Source organism: Porites lutea, chromosome 6, assembly GCF_958299795.1.
Source record: "Porites lutea chromosome 6, jaPorLute2.1, whole genome shotgun sequence".
NCBI classification, from domain to species: Eukaryota; Metazoa; Cnidaria; class Anthozoa; order Scleractinia; family Poritidae; genus Porites; species Porites lutea.
In genome coordinates, this window is record NC_133206.1 from 21,058,804 (window position 1) to 21,070,319 (window position 11,516).

Below are 11,516 nucleotides of genomic sequence, written 5' to 3' on the forward strand. Positions count from 1 at the left end.
AAGTCCTCAAGGGCAAAATTTGTAACTGAAAGCTTTTCTTTTTCCACCAAAAGATGAGCATTCTTTTGAATTCGGCCCTTTCCATTTGTGTCTTACAGTGCCGAAATTTGGTCTTGAAAACCACTGCACGATGAACGCGTGGCAGTGATTTTGTTGAAGATGTATCGATATCCGATATCGTGCACCTTCCTTCCCCCGTACAAGCCACCAAATCTATTCGAAGTAACCAGATCGTTCCGGAATCCTGTTCAAGGTGGAGTGGAGAGAAGTTCGTATTTATGCATAATCAGGTTGTAAAAGTCATGACCCAACTGACAAGTGGCTAATAAAACCATGCGCCTAGCCGTGGTTGGAGACCGAATCTACGTTCCTGCGTAAACTGACTTGGTGAAATGACACGGTAAAATTTCAGCGTAATTCGCGTTCCCGCCTTCCAATTCCAGCCCCCGTTCCCGTGCATACGACCGAAAGGGACTAGGAACAAGTTTATACTGAGCATGCTTAGCATGCGCGAATTTTGAACACAGCAAACCGAGCTGAAACTTCTCTAAAAAATAACTGCCGTTTCTCGTTTCTTTTAACGCCTTCTCTTTCACATATGTCTCGAAACGATACATCACTACAGCCATTATCTTCAAACGCAGTATCTGCGAAAGAATTAGCGAGGTAAGAACGTGATCAAGCGGTCATAGTCGGTGATCATTTCAATCGCACTTATGGCTTGCTCTTTAACTTTTCCTTAATATTTCTCGTTGCAGCGTTGTGAGAAACATGTTAATTATTTACAAATCCAGCCGCAATTGATTTCTTTTACCGCCTTGCTCGTTTTTAGATGTTTAGGTCTTGTAAAGAAGAGGCCCTCATCCTCCACGAGCCGATCGAAGGGCCAAGAAAAGGAGAAAAAACCAAGTAAGAAATCCAATTTATTAGTAAGCTTAACACCTTTTTAGTTTTTTTTAGCTGTCTTCAAATTTGAACCTCGAATCAATGTAAATTATCTGCATCGGTAATGCAATATATATATATATATATATTGTTCCTTTGTATTTTTTAATACTGCATTTTCTGCTACCGGTATCTACAAATACTAGATATTCATCAATGATCAAATTAAAGAAAAATTAATAATTAATCAATTATTATTAGATCATAAAGTGAAAAAAGGCTTGCAGATTACTATTACTGTCGTTAAATCTTTGCCAATTGTATATTGTAAAATTCTCTATTGATGTTATCTTTTTTTAACAATGACAGGCCAATATTTTACATACTTGATTGTTCTTGACTTTGAATCAACATGCTGGAAAGACAAGAAAATGAACTATGGTCCTGAGATCAGTAAGTCATCAACAGTATGAGCTGATTGTGTAGCTGGAACTCAGGGCTCTATTCAATGACCTTCCTCAGCATGTACTAGGTGAACATTTTCCTCAGAGACTCTGAGGCTGTCATAGCAAAAATTTGGTTTTGAAAACCACTTTCTGTAGACCTTGTCATGGTTTTCGACGCCATCTTGACGAGTAGCCAAACACGTGAGAAATTACAGTGTTTGTATGAGAATCTAATGTCAAATAATTTCCGTAGAACAGCTGTTCTGTCTGAAAAAAATATCAATTGTAAACTAAAGCTTCATTCTTAAGGATTCTACTGAAAAAAATCAAGGGCGTAACATGCGCTAGAAGACCTAGAACCACTTTTTTATTAAATTTTCTATACATTTGTCTGTAAGAAAGTCCAGGGAGAAATTACAGACAAATATATGGAAAATCTAAAGCAAGCCTCTGGAGAAATTTTAGGACAGGTACGCCCCAAACATTTTTAGTACAATCCTTTGCTTTGTAGCTTTAGTTTACATTCATATTTTTTTCAGAACAGCCGTTTTACAGAAATTATTCGACATTAGATTCTCATACAAACACTGTCGAAAACCGTGACAAGGTCTATTGACCAATGGTCATCTGGCCTGAAGATACTGTCTCACCTGAAACCACAGTTATGTTACCTGAAAGGTTATATAGTTATGTCACCCAAAATTTTATCAGGCACAACACTCAGAGAAATAAAAATGAATAAAGGAGTGTGTGAAATATATCTAGCTCTTGAAGTCATGAGACATAACAATACAATTTATGTGTATTGTATGTGCAGTGATGAGACAAAAGAAGTCTGACAAGTGAGTAATGTATCTCGTTCTCTAAGCCTTGATAAGCAAAAAAAGCATTTCTGGTGACTTGATGCTAACAACTGAGTTGATAACCTCACTGAATATAACACCAGAAAAAGATTGAAAAACTGACAATTTGAACACTAGCTCTACATTTAATTTAATAGAGTGGGTGGGGACTTTAAGTGTAGTGTATACACTGTTCTCTTAATCAAAATTAATGAGGAATTCCCTTTTTGTTCACTGTTGACACTTTCTGGTGCTATATGATTGTTAGCTTGGACATCTACCATGCATCCCTGGTGGGTGGGTGGGGGGAGTTTAAGGAGGTCCAAACCTTCTGACTCCAGTACCTTGCTTTAACAGCTCCCACCCCTTTTTTCTTGGCTTCCCCCTTTTTTGATTGCAATTATTGAGTAATTTCGCCCTCTTCCTCCCCTTTTAGAACTCTCATCTCCCACCTTTTCCTCTCCTGCCTTCTGTACCCCTCCTGCCCCTACTATTGTCTTAGGACTCCCTTCTCCCTGTCCTCACCCTCTGGTTTGCTTGTTAAGCAAAGGAAGAGTTACCCCCGGTACATGTAAGATGAGATAACAGGGTGCCAAGAAAATCATTTTTACAGCTTGCCATTCAGGCATTTACTAGCCGGGATGTCATTTCAACTAGCCCCAATCGCTTTTTGATGGGCAGAATTGATTTCACAGTTCTTCTGTTATTCAAATTGCTCAAAAAATATCACTTGCCCATCGGGCAAGTTAAAAACAGAATTCACCAGCCCGATAGCAAAATCCACTATTATTGTTTTCCTTAATATATTCAAGTCATCTGTTTTGTTTTTGTTTTGAGCAGTTGAATTTCCTGCTGTGCTTCTAAATACTTCCACTGGTGAGATGGAATCAGAATTTCACATGTTTGTACAACCAAGTGAGCATGCAAGACTAAGTGAGTTCTGTACAGAGCTAACAGGTATCACTCAGGTACAGTGGCCTACATTTTTAGTTTCCCTTTGATCCTGTTGCACATTTAGTCAGAAGTTACGGACCATAGTAATGCTTGAATTAGTGTCCACCTCCAAATGAGATTATTACCCACTCTTCAATTTAGCACCCCTCCTACTTCAAGCTAAAAATAGATAATAAGCACCCGCCTGAATAAGACAAAATAGTGATTAAACCCCACGTATGGGTGAGGAGCTAAGATAAAGGGTTTTTTAACTGATTCTTTTATGTTAATTTTGCAGAGTCAAGTGGATGAAGGAGTTCCAGTTGGGACATGTCTCATGCTGTTTGGACGCTGGTTACAGGAGATGAGAGAGAAAAAAGGCTTCAAATTTCCCTGTGATCAGATTTTAAACAAAGATGAAAATAAGCCCACAGAGAATTTAACAAAATGGTGCACATTTGTGACATGGTCAGGTATTTGATTGAATTATCTGCTATCAATCCAGTTCAATCTCAATTTTCTCCTCCTAAAGGGCAATCTCAATGTGCATGTTATGAAATAATAAATTGACAGTTCACTGATAGAGATGTGGGAATAAAGAGAGGGGAGTCAAGTTATATTATAATAAAAATAAACTTTCTCATCTCCAGGGAAACTTTTATAGTTTAGTAAATAACTAGAAAAAGCATTTCAGACAACTACAAAATTTGAAAAAAAGAACTGGGGCTTGTTTTTCAAAGGCCTGCATTAGGCCTATATTGGATATTTTTTACTATTGAGTCATTTAGATCTCTGATTTTGTTTCCTTTAAAATCAATATATGTTCAATGATGAAGATTGGGACTTGGGAACGTGTCTCAAGAATGAATGCTTCAGAAAGCAGTTAAGAGTGCCACATCCCCTAAGAAGCTGGATTGACCTGCGAGCTACATACAAGGTTTGTATAGTGCAATGGTGCCTAAAGGACAAGTTCACTGTTAGTAGTTCCTTAAGATGGTTGTACAGGGGAGTTAAAATAATATTATAAAATTAGGAGTGAGCAAACTACAAAATTGCTGCCTCCAGTCTTCTCGTTACAGCTTGTTCTGTTGACTGACTAAAAGTGCAGGGGGGCTGAATGTTAAGACCTTACAAGATTTTTTTTGTCCCTATATTAAATAAAATTAAGAGTACAGTGACAAATTATCCTGCCATAAAATGCTCTAGTAGGAGTTTTGTGAATGGTTAGCCAGCTAGTGTATGACAGCTAGCAATATCTTGAAAAAAAAATAATATTAAGTATTTATACAATAATCGCCTACATTGCACAGTGTACAAATAGTCCTACTCAGTAAATCAACAATATCGCCTGATGAAAACCTGCAGTATGTGGTCGAAGTGGCACAACAATGTCAAATGACTATCATGAGACAAACGATAAACAAAACCCTTTACGGCGTAAACATGTAGATACAGTGTATTGTACTCCACATAGTACTTAACAACAGTAAATCTGTGACAGCAAGATGGAGAACACTGTTCTTTTCAGTCCATGAATACTGAGAAAGGAGTAGCAATTAACCGAATTTCTAGCCTGTCTTATATTAGTCACCCTGTAATTGCAAGGAATAATGCATTTGGCACAGGACATCTAATCTTAATGAGTCTATCCTAGACTGCACAAAAGATTCTTTCTCTACTTGCATTGAGACAAATTTTCTTTGGTTTGCTTTAATCTTTTAAGTTAAAAGAAATTGTAAGAGTAACGTTTTTCTCTTTAACTGAAATTTGGTTTCACCTTATTGATTCTACAGAACTTTTACAGTCGTAAGCCTCAAGGACTAGCAGGGGCTCTTCAAGACCTTGGGATTCAATTTGCTGGTAGAGAACATTCAGGTACTATTGATTATTCTTAAAAAAATACAGGTTTCCATTGCTTTCTGATTACACTTTTTAATTGAGATGTGAAAGAAACTACTGGAAATCGTCTAATAAGGGAAACAAAATAATTAAAATAGAAAAATACTGTTGTCCTACATTTGTTGGTTTGTCCAACAAATGGATTATAGGGAACAAGCTGGTGGTGCAGTGTTGAGAGCACCCACCTCCCACCAATGTGTAGGCTCAGTCTCCAGCCTTAGGTGTCTCGATGCGCCCACGGGGGAGACACCCATTCATTCGTTCGTTCGTTCGTTCGTTCGTTCGTTTGTTCGTTCGTTCGTTCGTTCGTTCGTTCGTTCGTTCGTTCGTTCGTTCATTCATTCTTTATTTGCCATATATACAAAATGTTACAACGCAAGATGGAAATAATATGGGATTAAAGAAAAAGTAAATGGCGAGGAGACCTGAAAGAAACCACGCGGCTCATAATGAGTCAGGTCTCCTCAACTTACTATAAACTAGTCTTGATATGATAATTGGAGACTGAGCCTGACCAATGTGGCCTGGGTTCTAACCCCAGCATTAACATCATAATGCAGGTTGAGTTTGTTGTTGGTTCTCTCCCTTACTCCAGGAGGTTTTTCTCCGGGTACTCCAGTTCCCCCCACCCTGCCCCCTCCTCAACAACCAACATTACCAAATTCCCATGTGACCAGGAACAAGGTAGATGAGAAACCACCAGAAGGATGTTACTCTAAATTGTTATTCAGTTTTTTTATTTATTCATTAAAGGTCTGGATGATGCTCGAAACACAGCTTGCTTAGCATGGAGGATGGTGTCTGATGGATGCATCATGCAGATAACAAAAAGCACCGATGGGGTGAATATACCTAGAACATAGAGCTAAAAAAATAAGACAAAATAATAATTGCTCCTTTGCTAAAAAGGAATGACATTTTGGCTAAGTTATTAGAAAATTAGTTGGATGTGTATTATACATGACTTATTGTATTACTTGTAGTAATTTATTATAAATAAAAAATATATAACATATAGAAGAAACGAGTTACCATTATTATGTGCACAATAGACAATAACAAAAGGGAATAAGTCCGTACGTAACTCACCGAATGGTCAAAGGTGATTCTCGAAGATTTCACCGAAGTGTACAGAATAGTATTAAAAACATTTTTGCGAACAATGCGGGGCAAGTTAGTAATAGAAAAGATAAACTTAAGTCGTATCTGAGCAAAGCAGAGATTGTTGTATTGTTACAATAGACTGCTACCCGTTTATAAATTACACTGACCAAAGTTTTTCAAAAATGTAGTTAATATAATCTATGGTGAACAATAAAATTAATTTATGATGCGTACATGTAGTTGTTTAATTGGTGTGCTATCCTCATCAACCTAGCTTGAAAGTGAAAATTTCCACACAAAAAAATTAAGTCTAGTGTTCCCTGTTTTTTCTCTTACAAAGATCAAAAAAGAACTGTCAGATTTTTTTTTAGAAATGACCTTTTATAGCCACTGATCCTCGCTTTATACGTCATCTTGAAGGGGCTCATCCCAAGAAATTTGTTATAAACGGAGAAGAAAAATGACACAAAAGGTAACATAATTACAGCAGTGGCTAACCTCCCACGCAGACGTTCTTAGGGGTTCGTCACGCGTTAAGAACGTCTGCGTGGTAGGCTAAGCAGTGGCGAGTTAACACATTCTCTATGCATCATTCCGCCAATTAAATCTCTTAGATTGCTTATTTCTCGAACATAATCTTAAGACTTTATTAATTTTGTTTTTCTAGGCAGTGGAAAAACTTTGGAACATTGTGGCTATGAAACCTGGTCTTTCCCAAAATAATTTGAAAGCAAACGGTACTGGGGCATTCCATACCAGTAACCAGAGTGATTTGATGTCTGAAGATATGCAAGTTCTTCATAACAAACATAACGCTAGACCGTCTAAAAACTGTACCGATGAAACAAGTGTAAACAAAAGTTTAAACTTTGGTGATTTTCAAGCACAGAATCAATGCAGAAATGGCACAAGACAGAAGGTCACTGTGAAAAGCGAGATGAAAAAGCCCAGATCTGTCCAGATTCCTGGAAATAGATCGACAAATTATCACGTTAAACCATCTAAAACTTGTACTGAAGAAACAAGTGTAAACGAAAGCTTAAGCTTTGGTAAGGCTCAAGAAGGGTGTCACAATGTACATGTACATGGCACACAAAAGAGCATCACTGTAAAAAGAGAACTGACCGGAGCCAGAGCTGACCAGTTTCCTGAAAATAAAATGACAAATCTAAGGGAAAAAAGCCTTGTTTGGGGAGCTGTGAAGAGTGAGAACAACAGTGAAGCAAATGGCCAAAATAAAAGGAGAGCATCGGTAAGTTCTGTTAGTGAAGGCATTTCTGTTGGGAATTGCGATGACGCCTGTGCCACACTCAAAAAGACCTCCAAGTCTCTTATAACTCCTGCAACGTGCTTATCAAGTCTGAACAAAAGAGCAAGAGGATGCTGTAATGGTTTGTTTAGGAGTGAATTGGAGAGCTGCTCAACACAAGGGTTTCTTGTGAAAAGAGGTCTTGCTAAACAGACACTGAGCTACCATCTGCATACACCTTTGGGAAGCCATAATCAGCGAGTATTTCCTGGAACGGGACAAAGGGATTACACTTCCTGCAACCAACCATGCAAAGCATCAAATATTGAACCTCAGAATGTAAACACGCCCCTGTTCAGGTTACCAGCAAACCATAGCTTAATCGAAGAGAGACATTTGGTGGAAGGACTGAAAAACAATAAATCTATAACAGTAGCTTCGAATAACATTGGAATGACTGCTATAAACAAACCAAAGGCAAAAGCAACGACTGTTGCAACCACTCTCAGTTCAATATGCTTGAACAAACCATGTACTACTCCAATACGAAAATTTCCTTCTTTCAACCCACCCCATAATGGGAACATGAACTCCCCCGTTTTTGCCCCTGTGGCTTGCTTCAGTGGAGGTGGTATTACCCCACCACTGTGTCACTGTGGGCGTCGTACTCGGCGCAGAGCGGTCATCAATCCGGGCCCTAATCAGGGAAGAGCTTTCTTTACATGCTCTTTTAGTCACGGGAGAACAACTTCTGGTGCAAACGCTGATAAAAAGAAGTCTAAAAGTGGTTGTAAATTTTTTCGTTGGGAGGTTTGTTTATAAAAGTGTGCAATCAAAAGATATCTCAATGCGCATGATGTTAATGTTAAGGTGTTCTAGGGGTTAATTAAGTTCGTATGTGACAGGGTCTGGAATTTAGTGAGCAATCCAAAGGACTAGCAAAGATAACTATTGTTCAAAAACTGCTTCCGTCTACTGATTTATAAGTTGTAATTTGTATTTTGTGTACTTAGTGAACTGTGTCTTGAAGTTTGTGCGCTTTTTTACACTTTTGGTCAAAATATCGATCACGATATCCAATTGGGCTCGATTACCAGCCGCTGTTCGGGAAATGAGCCCGCGCTCCTCCCCCCTCCCCCCCCCCCCGGGAGGACCATAAAAATGAAAAAAAAAGTGAATCATTTGCGCATGTGAAAATAAAAGTTAACAAAATCAATCGTTCATCCACTATGAAGAGCTTTATTTTGACTTGGAGTAGTCTCTTATCTTGCTTAGGGCTAGTACAGAAGGTAGCTGCGTAAATTTCGCAGCTTTGTATTGAAAAAATCTAGTCTGGACAATGCTACTTACTTACGTCAAGAGAGAATGATGCGTACGTGCGCTGTTCATGTGCTGTATTGATCAGGGCCCGGTTCCTCAAAAGATGGTTAATTTTAACCCAGTATGAAGCCAAATTTTAATTACGGTTTTGTTTTCTAAGAACATGCAACTCGAGCTTACAAAGTATTGTTGAGCCTGTATTCCGAGATACAGTAATGTTCGCACAAAATGTTACTCTAAGCAATAAACAGGAAGGTAAAATTCAAAAATGGACCAAAATTTTAATCCTGGTTAGTGCTAATCGGCCTTTCAGGAACCGGGTCCCCGATTAGCGCTAATCCAATTTGTAATTTGTATTTACCTTGCTTTCTATGCATTACTTAGAGTAACATTCTGTGTTATCATCACTGAATTTCAAAGTAAAGACACAACAGTATTTTGTAAACTCAAGTGACATGTTTTTAGAAAAGAATACCTTGCTTGAAATTTGGCTTAATCTTGAGTTAAACTTACAGTGTAACCATTTTCGTGGATTCGTCTCTCATTCCCAGGCTTTAAGGGCAAAAAGAGAGGACCCTGGGAATGAGGTTGAAATTGTTTATATGTCCAATATGGCGCGTAGTTTTGAAACTGTGTGCGCCATGCAGCTTTATATTTCAGACGGGATTGAGCTGGCGGAATTAGAAGCCTCCTGCAGGGGATGTTTACAAGTAAGAATAAGACGCAATCAGTACGAGAAGTACCCTTGGCGACTTGAATGTTGCTTAATGTGGAAGGAATGTCGGAAACAGTTCATTTGCTGCCGCTAGGCGCCACAAGACTCACTGGTTTTCAAAAGGAAAAGTTTACGAGAAGCTCTGTACAAGTGAGAAGGAGAGGATAAGAAAGTTAGGTTGGGGATTTTTAAAATGCATAAAATGGACCGTGAACACATCCACCCAAAGTCGATCGAGCGCTACATGGTAAGTTCTTTGCCTCTGTTTTTGATTATGATAAAAATAAAATGAAATTGAGCTTGTTAAAATGTCTTCGGATAGGAAGGACCACAATTGTTTGCGGAAGTGAAATAGCTAGCGTGAAACAAGAGCCCAAAAAAGCGTCTGCTCTCGTAGGCTACTCCTACAAAGGCTACCACTCCATAAAACGGCGACCCACCTTTGTCCCCATTTTAAGGTGGTCGTTGTAGGAGTAGTTTTTCTCGCAGCCGTAACTTGGGTACCAGACCTTCTTTATATTTAGGGGTTAGGAGAGGGGAGATTTTGGATTTGAGTTGCGAGGTGGGAAGAAAGAGGGAAGTTTCTCTCCCTTCGCTGTCTCCTCATTTCGCTTCTCCTTGTCGCAGCCATTTTTGTTTCGTCACGCAACGTCTGCATGGAAGGCTAGAGCATTACGTGACGAGACAAATCAGTGCGGTTGCGTAGGAGACAACTTACGTAGGTTCGACTGTATAGTTTATTGACAAGACTTGTCAAGACCGTACGTACGGGCTTGTCGAGATTTATAGAGTCTTAACATAATTTTGTCCAGTCAAACCACAGGGCGCGTCTAAATTTTACAGTTCGCCTTTGTTTACTGTACTTGAAATAATATTGAAATTAAAAAATCGTAGCTGTTGTTCGTCCTCAGCTATTACCTGAGGGGTTTTTCGGAGCATTCGTCACCGTCACATTTCCCTACACTATACAGTACTCCTTGTTTACTCCCCCCCCCCCGCCCAAACAAAAATTGATTTCAATTTCTCATGGGTGGAACAGTCGTCGCAAGAGAAATCGATGCTAATCTTGAAGGGAATACAAACAGTATCTGCTGGAGTAGTGTTTATATTGGCGTACTACCCATTTCAACAAAAGAACTGTTGAGCCCCAAATTAGGGGATTCCCCTTATCAGACTTCTTTATTAGGCGCTAACCATTACATCACATCGGGTCATTCGTGCACGATCAGGAAAGTCGCTTTCGTCTTTTTCAGCATGCTCAAGCGTGTGTGGAAAGGAAGAAGGGGGCTCAGTCTACAGCTAGCGTTTTCTCGACTTCTGTTCCCCCTGTCCGCCACTAGAAAGACTAGACCTGTTCACCAGAAGAGCTTACTTCTATTTGAAACAACATAGTTCCCAAAGTCACATCCTAACGTTATTTTTGCCCCAAGACTTTGACCATGTGCTCTCCTTTCCGCTGCTCAAAGCTTTCTCCTCTTTTTAGTGGCTTCGAAGTCCAAACTTGGCGTTTGCGTGTTTTGATTGTACGTAACCATGTTGTATAGGATGGCTCCGATAGACAAAGGCCGAATAAAGTCAGTCAAAACTGAGCCAACGCGTAAAACCGAGTAAATAATCAGCAACTTTATTACATAGAGAAAGCACGGTTTTTACATTTTTACTACTGACAGTAGCATTTTTTAGCGTGGTATCTACACTATTTTATGACACAAATGCACCACTACGTTCAGCGCAACTGAGGCCTGGTCTGGTTGACGCTCTATTGACTTCATCGGTTACGTGACTATGTTTACTTGCATGCTTGTCAAAATGGTTGTTGGTTGTCCTTGGTCAGAGGCTCACGTGACGGCTGTTGGGTAAACAGAAAGTTCGCGCGCGTAAGGTGCTGAGAGTCAATTCTGATGATATTGTACTGAAACTGTATGATTTATTATGTTATTTTATGTGCCTTAAAGTTATGATCAACAAAACAGGAGGGCATTTTGTATGCGCATGCGTCAATATGAGCTGTTGAAGTACCACAGCAATCTCGTTCCCAGAGGCCGCGATCCTTTTGGTCAGCGACGGGGATCGGGACCTCGGGGTCCCGATTTTTCCAGCGCATGACAAAAGGGACCCCTGGG

General features: G+C 39.4%; 1 protein-coding gene across 1 annotated transcript; it reads left to right on the plus strand.

Moving 5' to 3' along the window:
* The first annotated feature begins 535 nt into the window (after nucleotides 1-535).
* LOC140942009 (ERI1 exoribonuclease 2-like) lies at nucleotides 536-8,206 on the plus strand. Its single transcript, XM_073391002.1, has 9 exons — nucleotides 536-666; nucleotides 833-909; nucleotides 1,255-1,338; nucleotides 3,014-3,141; nucleotides 3,405-3,579; nucleotides 3,943-4,043; nucleotides 4,900-4,981; nucleotides 5,759-5,847; nucleotides 6,777-8,206. The coding sequence occupies exons 1-9, from the start codon at nucleotides 599-601 to the stop codon at nucleotides 8,178-8,180; spliced, it is 2,208 nt and encodes a 735-aa protein (XP_073247103.1). The 5' UTR covers nucleotides 536-598; the 3' UTR covers nucleotides 8,181-8,206.
* Nucleotides 8,207-11,516: the final 3,310 nt, after the last annotated feature.